At 39.4% G+C, this 13,848-nt stretch overlaps 1 protein-coding gene across 1 annotated transcript in view; it reads left to right on the forward strand.

Moving 5' to 3' along the window:
* Positions 1–1,952: 1,952 nt before the first annotated feature.
* The window catches only part of ATG5 (autophagy related 5), a 148,180-nt gene continuing 136,284 nt past the window's right edge, over positions 1,953–13,848 (forward strand). The window contains exons 1-3 of the mRNA XM_036767958.1: positions 1,953–2,147; positions 8,002–8,165; positions 13,400–13,527. Coding sequence (XP_036623853.1) covers positions 8,058–8,165; positions 13,400–13,527 — 236 coding nt within the window. The 5' untranslated portion in view covers positions 1,953–2,147; positions 8,002–8,057. The remainder of the gene's footprint in view (positions 2,148–8,001; positions 8,166–13,399; positions 13,528–13,848) is intronic.

Here is a 13,848-nt window from a genome sequence, read left to right on the forward strand (position 1 = left end):
TTATGGTCTTTGTATATATGAATATTGGGGTGGGGCAGCATGGACAAGGCCTTAGACTTAGGATGACCTAGGTCCAGGTTCCACTTTTGACACCTATTGGCAGCAGGAACCTGGGCAAACCCCATCTCTGACAGACACTGGCTGTGTGACCAATGGGCATGTCACTTAATATCTCAGTTCCCCACAAAACCACAGAGACTATAATTTACAGACATTTAACCTGTCAGAATTTTAGGCCTCTCTCTAGCCCTAGAAAGTACAGACAAGGTACCTACTAGCATTGTATAGAGCATTTCCCAATCTGTGAACTCATTCTATCAATCAAGTTTAATTCAATAAACATTTACTAAGTACCTACTATGTGCCAGACACCAGGGATATAAAAAGAGGCAAAAGACTGCCTTTGCCTTCAGGAGCCTACAGTCTAATGGGATAGACAACATGCGAACAAAGATATACAAGCCAATTCAATTTAATAAACATTTATTGAGCTCCTATTACGTGCCAGGCACTCCTGCTAAGGCTGGGGCTGTAAAAGGAAGCAAAAGACAGTCCCTGCCCTCAAGAAGTTTAAAATGGAATGCAAATAAATATATGCAAACAAAGCACAAGTCTCCTTATTCATACAGGCCTCCAAATCTTAGTGTGTCTTTAAGCTATAAAAGCTTAAATAGCTTAAAGCAGCTGTATATGTGTATATGTATGGATGGATATATACATGTGTATATAGGCCTAACCTCTTCAAACAGATCCTTATATAGAGGGCATATGTATGTACATATGTATATATTGTGTGCATGTGTTTATATATGTATCTGTGTTATGTGCATGTATAGACACTATATACGTATATACATACGTATATACAAGCCCAACCTCTTTAAATATATCATTCATGTATGTATATATGCCTCCTCAAATAGATCCTTAACTATATATTCATACTATAAACGTGTATATGTAGTTCATAGTTTACATGCATCACATGTGTATATTAGTTGTTTATATATGTGAATGTGTACACATGTGTATCTATCTCTATATATACACACAACTACAAATGCACATACACCTAATCTAATCCTTAAACAGATCCTTAAATATACATAATTCACATACAGCATATATACTATATATGTATGTGTGTGTATATATGTGTATGTGTATATATACACACATGCACACACACGTATGTAAGTATATACGGTGGAAGCCGACGTCCCTAAGACTCTTCTTCCTGAGTTCAAACTTGGCCTCAGACACTTACTAACTGGCGACCCTAGGCAAGTAGCTTAACTGTGTTTGCCTCAGTTTCCTCATCTGTAAAATGAGTTGGAGAAGGAAATGGGGAACCACTATTAGCATCTTTGTCAAGAAAACCCCAAAAGGGGTCACAAAGGGTCGGCCACGGCTGAACAACATGTATGTATATATGTGCATATATGTATATGTGGGCATATGTATAAACGCAGACAAACATTTCTGTTCGTTTTTCATTCAGGTCCCTCTCCGTGGCCCCATCTGGGGCATTGCATCCACTAAGCCACCTAGCTGCCCAGATGTACACACACACACACACGCCCAACCTCCTTAACTAGATCCCAGCCTCTTTCGGAATCGAGCTCATTCAAGACTTCCCTTTTTTCTCGGCCCACGTGGGAATTTCCTCCCTTTTAAGGCGTGAGGACAGAGGGGGTGGGTGGTATCACGCGGCCGTCAGCTGGGCGTTTTCTCCTGTCCAGCGTACAATAGAGAAGCGGGCGAATCCAAGAAGTAAAAGAGCTCCAGTGGCCCAGGGCGTGGCTCGCCGACGGCGAACGAGGAGACCGCGGCACCGAAGTCCGGCCTGAGCTCCAACCCCCGGGACAGTTCCCTCTCCGCTCCCAGCCCCGCCCCCCTCCGGCGTGCGAACCACCCGGCAGGCCACGTGGTCCATTACGTCATCTCCCAGCGCCTCCGAGGACTGGAGCCGCAGTGGGGGCCTGACGGGTCCGGACGGTCGCCTTGCCGGTGTGAACCTCGGAGTTTCCGGGAGGGCCCAGATACGGAAGTGGCCCCTGTGTGGGGGTCCTCCCAACTTCTCCCTTCCCTCCTCCAGCTCTTGTGTCTTTCGCGGCTGCGCGAGCCCTCACAGGGCAGGGTCTCAGGTAACTGTCTCGGTTCTCTGCTCCTTCTTAATCCCCCCCCCATCTTGGGGTTTCCTCTTCCGACCTGACCCGAATAGTTCTCGGCAGGGGTGTAGTGGGGGGCAGGGCAGGGGGGCGGGGCGTAGGGAAGGGAAGCGATGCTCCCGCCCTCCTCCCCGCTGTGAGGAGCGCGGAAATCGAGGCGAGGGGGGAGTGCCCCGTGGGCAACCGGGGGGTGGTGGGAGGAATGTGAGGCACGGGGAGGGGACTTGGCCTGGTCCCCAGAGCTGGAAGCTGTGGCCGGGAGGACGGGGGTGGTGGTGGTGGAGGAGGTGCGGAGCCGGTCTCTAGGGCCCTGAAGGGTGCATAGAGGTGGGGCTGCTCCGCAGACCAGGGTGAGGTTGGTTGTAGGACACCCTCCTAGAGGGTGTGGCAGAAGCAGGTGTGTTCTCTGCCCCTGCTGCTTTGTAATTCTGTAGCAGACCTCCGTGGTGGGGAAACCCCAAGCCCTTCTTGCACCAGAGTCCTGGATACCCCAGGTGCATTCCTAGATCTATAGGTAGTGCACCTAGAACGGCTCTTTAGACCCCCTACTTTATGGTCTCGGTCCCTTCTCACCTCGTAGGGAGTGGGGCCACTCCTTGGAACTTTTTCTTGATTCTACAGTGGTCCTAGAGATATTGGATCATCCTGGCGTACTGAGGACCGTTGGGAAGGCTTGGTGTTCCTTGTTTTTTCTCCCCCGGGACCATGAGAATATTCCTGAAGGACCAAATCAGAGCACATTTTCTCACCAAATAACTCCCAGAAGTGTTAGGAACCTTTACAGAATTTTAGAATTGGAAGGGCCATTCTAGTCCAGCCCATACCAGAAAAAAGTATCCTCATCTAACACGTCTGACAAATGGTCCATCCAGCCTTTTCTGCTTTGTTTGAAGAACCCTCATGAGGGGGAACCCGCCAAGGGTCATTCCACTTTTGTATGGCTCTATTTAGGATAATAGATTTAGAGCTGGAAGGAAAAACCGTGTGCTACATTGTATCTAGGCATAATATTAATAAATGACTAAATACAGAATTTTGGTAATTTCTGTAGAAGGAAAAAGTCCATTAAAGTCAAGTCAGCCAGCATATGTGCTAACTGTAACAGTGCTAACTGGCACTGTGCTAACTGCCAGGGTTACAAAGAAAGGCAAAGAACAGTCCTTTTTTTAAGGAGTTGACAGTCTAATAGTGGAGACAACATACAGTTCACATATATGGAGGTTAAATTGGGGATAGTCTTAGAGGACATGCATTAAGATTAAGGACTAAGAAGTCATCTTGTAGAAGATGGGATTTTACAGATAAGGAAACTGAGGCAAATAGGTTGCCTGGGATCACTCTTCCTTTATTTGGGACTTAATAGAAGTCAGGGAAGCTACGAGAGGAGATGAGGAGGGAGAGCTTTCCAGGCATGGGGGACAGCCAGTGAAAACACTTGAAGTTGGGAGATGGGATATCTTGTTGGAGAAACAGCTAAGCCACTGTCACCAGATTGAAGAGTCTGTGGAGGACATTGAAGTGTAAGAAGACTGGACAGGCCAAGTTTTGAAGGCTTTGAAAGCCAAACAAATGATTTTATATTCTGTCTTGTAGATGATAGGGAGACATCAGAGTATGGCGTGGCACAATCACACCCAACTTTAGTTCTTTAGGAAGATCAGTTTGACAGCTGAGTGGAGGATGGACTAGAGGGCAAAGGTTTATTTCAGAGAGATGAGCCAACAAATTATTGCAATGGTCCAGGTGTTAGATGTTGAGGACCTGGACCCAGGGTGGTGTGGAATGTCGGAAGAGAGAAGGAGGCATGTGTGAGAGATGTTATGAAGGTAAAATGGACAGAATTTGACATATTGTTGAATATGGGGTTGAGATTGAGGATTCGATGACCTCTAGGTTTCAAGCATAGGTGACTAGGAGGATGGTGGTACTCTTTACAGTAACAGGGAGTTAGAGGAAAAAAGGGCTTGGGGGAAAAGATAATGAGTTAAATTTTGGATGTGTCTAAGATGATCATAGACGTGCACTTTGATATGTGAGATTAGAGGTTAGGAGAGAGGTTAAGTTTGACAAGTAAACCTGAGAGTCATCTGCATAGATACGAAAACTGAATCCATGGGAGCCGATGAGTTCCTCAAGTGAAATAGTATAGAAGGAGAAAAGAGGGCCTAGGAAAGAGCCTTGAAGGACACCTTGAAGGTTAGTGAAGGTGAACTGGATGACGATCTGGGAAAGAAGACATTCAGTGATCATGCAGTTAGGAAGAGAACCAGGAGCTGTATAGTGTCATGAAAACTTAAGAAGATAATATCCAGGAGAAGAGGATTGTTGACAGGATCAAAATCTGCAGAGAGGTCAGAAAGGATAAGGACTGAAAAAAGGTCATTAGATTTGGTAGTTGAAAGATCATTAGTAACTTTGGAGAGAAAAGTTTCAGTGGAATGATAAAGTGAGAAGCCAGACTGCAAAGAGCTAAGAAGAGAATGAAAGGAATGGAAGTGGAGGCATCAATTGTAGATTGCCTTCTCATGGTGTTTAACTATTAGCTGGAGGGATTGATGGATCAAGTGAAGATTTTTGGAGGATGGAGGGAGACATGGGCATGTTTATAGACCTAGAATGGAATAGGATCATTTGTTCAGGTAGAGGGGTTATTGTTGGCAATGAGGACCATCTCTTCATGTGAGACAGGTGAAGGAGATAGTGGCAGGAGGCATTTGAGTGAAGTTAAATAAAGGGGAGTAGAGAAGAGGGAGTTTTCAGCAGATGGTCTCTTCCCCCCCCCCCCCCCAGTGAAATATAACTCAGATAGATAGATAAAGCTTTTATCAAGCACTTTTTGTGTGCCAGGCACTCTGCTAAGTGTTGGGAATACAATGAAAGCAAAAAAAATTAAGCTCTTACTCTCAGGGAACTTACATTCTAATGGGGAAGACAATAAATAAATGGGAGCTGGAGGCAAGAGTGGTGGCACCTGTGTTGGGGGTAAGGTGAAGAAGTCTGGAGAGAGTCAAAAGCTTAGAAGTGAACGTAGATGGTCTGGTACTTCCTTACAGGGTGATTTCAGGCAGGAACACACCAATCAGAGGAAGGGGCCATAGCAATAGAGGCATAACCAGATGTGAGCACGCTACTGGGGTGGATTAGAGCTCAGGAAGAAGATAGGACTGGATGTGTAATTTGAGAGTTATCTGCACAGAAACAATAATTGAATATATGGGAGCTTATGAGATCGTTGAGAGAATATAAAAGAAAGTCAACTAGAAGTCTATTGATTCTCTGGCTCAGAACAACCCTGTGGTACAGTGCACTCATAGTTAGGCAGAATATGAGTGTGATCTGACAGAGGAGGGGCTGAGAAGGGTCTGTTAGATAGGAGGAGAACCAATAGATAACATTATCAGGAAAGCCATAAAGATCAAAACTGTCCTTTAGGAATGGGCCATCTACAGTGCTGGGTTGCAGAGAGATCAGGAGGGATGAGGCAGCGAGGTGGTGCAGCGACTAAAACACCGGCCCTAAAGTCAGGAAGATTCAAATACAGCCTTAGACGCTTAATTAGCTCTGTGACCCCCTTGAACAAGTCACTTAACTTCTGTCTGCCTCATTTCCTCCACTGTAACATGGGGATAACAACAGCACCTACCGTGCAGGGTTGTTGTGAGGATCAAATGAAATAATATTTGTAAAGTGCTAGCTAGCACAGTGCCTGGAACGTAATAAGCACCTTGTTGCCTTCTCTTCCCCTGAAAAAAAGACCATTGGATTTAGCAGTTATGAGAGGGCATTAATTTAAAAGAAAAGAGGTCAGTGGAAACCTTGGCGATACTATTGGTTACCTAGTCCCAGTACTGCCACTGTTTCAATTGTGTTCCATGGCTTATAGGAGCAAGTGCTGTCCCCCACTCACTGGCGCCTCTGCCAATCTTCTGAACTTGTGCAAGTGGTGGAGCCTAGAATATACTAAAGAATTAAGGCTCAAACCATGTTTGTGAGGAGGAGTGACTGTTTCACCAAGTTCAGGCCCTCATTTTCCCTCCTTTTACCTTGATATAAACCATCTTTTCTTCTGTTTTCACCACCACTAACTTCTTTTAGTAGTGAAGAGGCATGAATCGACAGCTAATTTGATCTTCGTGATGTGATAAGTTGAGTTTTGTTTGAGATTTAGTTCAGTTTTGCATCTTAGGCCTTGTATAACTTATAAACTGTAAGATAACCCAGTTCTCTCATCTTTCCCTGTTCCTAAGGCAATGTAAAATAAATTATTTCAGAATTTCCTCAATTGCTATTAATATTTTTCCTATTTCCATTTTAAATAGTGCTCCACACAAGGTTTTTAGGAGAAAAAACATTGGTTATAAACATCCCTGTTCTAAAATGAGGATAAATCACATCTATAGTTTTACAATAAACTGTGTATGAAATAATCTAGAATCTGGGTCTCCATTAAACATTCTTGTTTGCATGACTGTATAAAGTCAAGAAACCACATATTACAGCAGAAGCAGTCAAGACATGCAGGATAAGAGTTAAGTTTAAAATTTAGATATTACATTGCATTCAGCAAGCCTCAGTTGCCTTGATGTTTTTTCCATAACTGCCTTTGGATTCTTTCTTTGTTAAAAGAAGAAAGTCTTTCCCCACAAAGGTTAAGCAATTTATCCAAGGTATACAGGTTAGTAGTTAGTATAATAGGTGACAGAACCCAAGTAGTCTCATTCCCTCTCCAGGACTCCTTCCACTGCACAGTTTTTTAGAGGGAATAAAATCTAGCAAAAGTTGTACTTTTTAAATACACCTTTTTGAGTTTGATTTTTGGCTACTAGTATTTCCCCAATGTCCCTAAAACTAAGTGTTCACAATATAGAAAGGTATAGCCTTCCCTGTTGCATTTATGGTGACTCGTGATCATTGTTAAATTGATTTTTTTTCATGTGTTCCCATCATAAAGCGATTATTCTCAGCTTATACATGAAGTAATTGAGAAGCTTGTGATGGCTGTTATGGGGTTCATAGTTTAGTGTTTGATATACTATATCAAATTCCCTTCTGCCACTGCACTTAGAGAGTGCCTTCTTAAAATCTTCTTCCCCATTGGATTTGTTATTTTTCTTTTTCTATTTGATGAGCTAAATTAATCAACACTTTTTGTCCTGAGTGATTACCTTTGTTTGGGTACTGCAACATACTAAGCAATATAAGATGTGGTTCCTTTTCCCAAGGAAAGCAGAAAAGGCATAAATGCAGAAAATATTACAAGTAAGATGTGATTATAATGTGACTTTTAAAAATTAAAGATACCAGAAATTACATATGCATATATGTATGTATAAAATTCAGTTAGTGTTGTCTCCTTGAAAGTAGTTACCTTAAACTTGTCAGTCAATAGCAAACTATACATTAGAAGGAAGGCTAAAAGAATGGATTCTTATTTCACTTTTGCTGTGATTTGTTATTTGACTCATACGCATGTTATGGATTATAGACAATGTTGTAGATCATAGATTTAGAGCTAGAAAGGACCTTAGTAGCCAACATCATCAGTTTTATAGATGAAGAAGCTGAGGCCCAGTTAAGTGACTTTTGTAGCACACCACTGGGTTATTTACTCTTTTTATTTCTTTAAACAAATAATAGCAGATTCAGCATTGAAAATTTCCTGTGCTGTTTTTTTACCTTTGTTTAAAAGTATGTTGATGTCCTTAGATTTTAGAAGAGAATAACTTCTATGCATTAATATTCTTCCTGTGAACTTTCTTCTTTACTACTTCGTGTTTTTATATACCTTTGTAGGGATTTGGCTCATTTACTCTCTTTACTCTGTTTTCAGTATCTTTGGTCAAAGAAAAACTTTAGTCTATATGTGCTGCCTTATCCACTGGAAGAATGACAGATGACAAAGATGTGCTTCGAGATGTGTGGTTTGGACGAATACCAACCTGTTTTACACTCTATCAGGACGAGATAACCGAAAGAGAAGCAGAACCTTATTATGTAAGTTTGTTAGTGGTATTGTCACCAAAAAATATATACATATACATACACACATATATTGTATTCTGAATTTCAGGCATAATTCTGCCAGAAACATTTTATTAATTTAAGATCCTAAATTAAGCATTTTCTGTCCTAGAAAAAGAAATGTCCCCTTCTTACCCTCCCGTTCCCCGCCTCCCATTGCTCCTGGACAGCTCTCTCTATCATAAGACAATTTAAGGTAACATTTAATAGGAATATTGAACAAAGAAAATATTTTATATTAAAATATAGTTTTGGGTTAACATTATAGAACAGAGATCTCTAACAGTAGTCATTTAATTTTCAACTAGAACTATTCAATTGCTTACTTAACCCTCTAGGATTGAAAAGGTTTCCTACTAGTCATCAGTATCATTTTTTAAAAAGTTTTTATTGATGTCTTTTTTTGGTGGGGGGGAAGGTGCATAAGCCTAGTTTTCTCCATTGTCCCTCTTCTTCCCCCTGTCAGAAAACCGTCCCATATAACACATAGAAGAAAATATATATTCTTTTCCCTTCCTCCTCCCCTTCTATTTCCATTTCCTTCTCCAGCAATTTACTACTGTGCCTGTTTTCCTACAGTTCCTCCAACATTGACTATTGTGACTTTTTGTCATCTCTGTCAGTTTTCAGGGTATGAGGTGAAACCTCAGGTTTGTTTTGATTTTCATTTCTCTTATTAGTAATTTTGAACATTCTTTCATATGGTTGTTAATAGTTTGCATTTCTTTTTGGGGGAACTGTTCATATCTTTTCATCATTTATTTATTGGGGAGTAGCTTTTACATATATATTTTATATATATACATACGTAGATATCTATTTCTGCTAATTGCTTATGTATCTTGGATACCAAACCCTCATCTGAGAAATTTGGTACAAAGAGTCTTCCCGTTTGACTGCTTCACTTCTTAAGTGCATTAATTTTGTTTTTGCAGAAGTCTTATGTAATCAGTTATCTGTTTTATCTTTTGTAATTGCCTTTATCCTATATTTGATTAAGGAAACTTTTCGTACCCATGGCTCTGAGAGGTCTATGCCCAGTTCTTTCTTAAAGAAACCAATAGCAGAAATTTTGAATTATGATTAAATTGAAATTAGTTTTGTTATTTTTATTTAGGTAACTTTATGAGTTCCCAGACTTTTTCCTGGGTTCTTTATTTTTCTAAGTTATTATTGACTATAAGATTGTTATCCTTTGCCATGAGGAATATCACGTTCCAAACTCTCTTCTCCTTTATGATGGTGGATGTTAAATTATGTGTGATCCTAACTGTGGCTCCTTGATACTTGAAATCTTTCTTTCTGGCTGCTTACCCTATTTTTTCTTTGGAAGCCCTGGATTTTGGTTATAATATTCCTAGGAGTTTTCATTTGGGGGATTTCGGTCAGTAATTGGTAGATCCTTTCTGTTTCCATTTGGTTCTAAGAAGTCTGGGGAGTTTTCTTTTAAGATTTCTTGAAATGCGACATTTAGGCTCATGGCTTTCAGGAAGTCCAGTGATTCTTAGTTTTTTTTTTTCTCCTAAATTTTTTTTTCCAGATTAGTTGTTTTTACTATGAGATACCTTTCTTCAACTTTTTTTTCAGTTGATTGACTTTGTTTTAATAGTTCTCATCTCGTAGAGTCATTGGCTTCTATTTGGTCCATTCTGATTTTCAGGGAGTTTGTTGCTTGGGCAAAGCTGTTAATTATGTTTCTGATTCTTTCTTTCATAGCTCTCATTTCTTTTCCATTTTTTTTTCATCTAGCACTCTTATTTAAATTATAAAAAACATTTTTTAGCTCCTTTAAAAAAAAAAACTCTTGCTTTTATCTCATCCAGGAATTCTAGTTGAATCTGTGCCTAAGCTTTGTTTTTTTTTTTTTCTTTGAAGCTTTGCTTGTAGATATTTTTGAGTCGTTCTCTTCTGGATTTGTATCTTAAGCATCCCTTTCACCATGATTATAATGGGATTCTTTTTTAAATTGTTTTTTAGTCCAGCCCCCTTCCTGACTTTAGGTTAGGATTGGGTCGTGCGTATTTCTGGAGGAAAGGTTTAGGCTGGACCTGTAGCTTTCTTGGGGTGTTGAGTGTTATATTATTCCAGGCTCTCCAGTACAGCTCAAGTTGGGAACCTGCAGGGTTTCAGTGCTCCCAAATCCTGATCCATGGCAAAGTCTGATTGTTGTTGTCGTTTGGTCTGAACTCTTTAAGTTCTTGACCTGACCTTTGGTCTGAGTAACAGTAAACTGCACCTGTACCTAAGTAGCCATTATCAGCCATCTGGGAATTGGGATTCCAGCCAATCTTTTTAGAGTTATGTTTATTCCTCGTCACACATTCTATAGTCTAGCCTAACTGGTCTCCTTGTCTCAATATTCCATCTCCGCTCTTTATACTTTTGCACAAGCTGTTCTCCACACCAGGAGTACACTCCCAGCTCACCTCTCTGTCTTTTAGAATCCTTAGATACCCTCAAAGCTCAGCTTAAGTTCCATCTCCTACATGAGGCCTTTTCTGATGGTACCACTTTCCTGACTCCTGATGATACCATTAATTCCCCCTAGTTTACTAGATGGATTAGTGTTACTATCGACAGAAAAGAGGAATTTGGGAGTAGGTTTTATTGGAAAGGTAATTGATTCACATTTTTACATTTTCAGTTTGAGATTCTGTTAGGTCATCCAAGTGAAAATGTCTAATAGGCATTTGAAATGTAAGAGTGGATGTCATGGCAGAGATCAGGGTTGCATGTACAGATTTGGACTAGATATATGGATTTGGGAGTCACACAGAATTTGAGAATTGGAAGTGACCTCGATGTCCTTCAAGGCCAAAGCAAACAAGAAAGGAATCTCTATTATAACATAACTGACAGGTGTTCATCCACTACATCATCTATACTGAGACTGTAAAGTTACAGAAATGAATGAGATGACCAAGGAAGGGGCAAGTCTGGTGTGAGTGAAAAGGAGGGATAATGATAAGATCTTTGGGTATACCCACATTTATGGGGATGGAGGAAGAAGATAAATCAGTGGGGGGAAAACAGTTTGAGTCAGGGGAATAATGAAAAGCAGTTTCACAGAAAATGAGGAAAGAGAAGGCATCAAGTAGGTGGCAGTGTTTTACCATGTTAAATGCTGAGGGTTGGTATAAGAGGATGAGAACTGAGAAAAGGGCATTGGATTTAGCAATTTAGTCACTTGAGACCTTGGAGATTGTAGTTTCAGGGATGAGAACAGAAGACATATTCTAGAGTTTTACGGGGGTAATTGAATGGTGAGAGTGAATATAGTAAGGAAAGAGGCTACTCTTTTCAGGTATTTATATTAAACACTTTACAATGCTACAAATAGTTCTACCCAACATTAGTTTCCCATGAATGAGATAATATTTTTAAAGATCGTAGTCTTTTTCCCCCCCTTCCTGGCAGAAATATTGAAAGTTTAAAGAGAACGATAATTTGAAAGACTCAAGAACTTTGATCAACAGTGATCAAACATGATTACAGAGGAACAGTGATGAGGAATGTTACCCACCTCCTGGCAGACGCATTATGGACTAAACATGCAGAACGAGACACATTTTTGGACATGGCCAATGTGGGAATTTGTTTTGCTTGACTATAGCTTTTTGTTAGTTTTATTTTTGGTGGGGTGGGGGTGTGGGGAGTGGGGGAAGTATGATAGACAAAATAAATGCTTGAAAATATTTAATTAAAAACATCAAAAACAAAACCAAAAAGAAACCTATGGGCTGTAATTAAGGCTAGACCTGGAAAAATGGACTACTTGTCAAAGGCATGCTTATTATCTAATGAGAAGTGTGCTTTCATGATAAAGAATTAACAGTGTGTCAAAATCCTGTGAACTTGATGTCAAATCATGTAAAACCAGTGATTGTGGCAAAAGGACACATTGCATAGTAAAAGAGATGTAAAAAAAATTATAAATATATTTCTGAAAAATGAGAAAAGGAAAGGAAGCCAACTCAGTACCCTTTTTTCTTTCACATTATCTCCACTAAAGTTTTTACCTTATGCAGTAGCCCAAAATACTCATATTAAGGATCTTCCCTAACATATCCCAGTGGGCCCCACTATAGGTTAGTCTTGTAGAGTTTCTTAAGAGGAATAGTCAGTCACTAGTAGTTGCTTATGGCAAATTGTAAATGGAATGCTAAGAGGGTAACAAGACCTTCTTTTATCACTTTAATTTCTTTCCCTGATCTAGTTATCACCAAACTCTGTCCTTCCTTTCTCAAGTTTTCACTAAGCGATTATATCATTTACTTTTGTTGCCTAGACTGTTTTAGTAGTCTTTCTGCCTTGTGTATCTTTGCCTTTGAATCTGTTCTGCACACAACTGCTAGAATAATTTTTTAAAATAGTGTTTTCGTGATGTAATTTCTCATATGAACCCGTAACTATTGCTTATGCGAATAGTTTCCATTCTCTAGGCCTGGCTTTTAGGTCTTTACCTACTTCTGCCTACTTCTCCATTCCTTAGTCTTTTCTTTTTTTGGTATTAACTCACATGCTCAGTTGTACTTTTAATTCAAAGACATGCATCATATTGTATCTCTTTATATTCTTCCTAAGACATCTATACCTAACATGGAGTGGACATTTGATAAATATTGTTGACTTGTTGACGGAGCATCATGGTAACTTCATGTTGAACATAAGAACATATTGTTTCCGTTTAGTTTATTTAACTGAAGTGAACCATCTTAAATTTCAGTACCTCTTGGTGGAAGACCCTCTTCTGTTTGAAACCACTTGATATTGGCTAAATTATGTACTAAACTTGTTTGGGGGGAAAACAGCTTTGAGAAGTATTACTGGTTCAGATCGCTGTACCTGATAGCACATAATAATATCTTAATAAGTGCTTGTTGATTGATTGAATTTCTAGTTTTTATATTAGTAAGTTGAAGTTGCCTGCTTCTACCTACATTAAGTGTTGCACAAGTATTTTCTGTAGATAATTTCTGTTGTCTAAAGTTTATCTAAAGTACAAATTTTATTCATTATTTGTAACTCAGAAATGTTAAAATGTTTAAATTAATAATTTTTTTATTATCTGCAAGTAACATTTGTAGGTTTATCTAAAATTATATGAAAAAATAAAGTGAAATTATTTTTATTTTTATAACTCAGAGACCTGTGTATTGCTTTTGAAAAAAATAAATAAAATACAGTTCTAAAAATTTTCATTTCAGTTGCTTTTACCAAGAGTAAGTTACTTGACGTTGGTTACTGACAAAGTGAAAAAGCACTTTCAGAAGGTTATGAGACAAGAAGACATTAGTGAGATTTGGTTTGAATATGAAGGCACACCACTGAAATGGTGAGTGAATTTCTTTGAATTACTTTATGTATCCTTTATTTTTATAAAATACAGCACAGTAGAGAAAATTGTAATCACAGCAACTTCCTTAAAAGATTGTTACTGTTCTACCTTATATATTTAAAATAAGCCATCTTAGCATTATTAGTCATATTAAATGGAAAATATCTATTTTGTATTGGAGTGTGTGGTTAAATAGGCAGGTAAATAAAGTTTCAAGAAATAATTTTGATTGGGAAATATATTTTTATTTGTATGAGTGTCAGTGTGGTATACTGGATACAGAGGTGATCTTGTCAGGAAGGCATAGGTTCAGGTCTT

Source organism: Trichosurus vulpecula, chromosome 7 (genome assembly GCF_011100635.1).
Source record: "Trichosurus vulpecula isolate mTriVul1 chromosome 7, mTriVul1.pri, whole genome shotgun sequence".
Lineage (NCBI taxonomy): Eukaryota > Metazoa > Chordata > Mammalia > Diprotodontia > Phalangeridae > Trichosurus > Trichosurus vulpecula.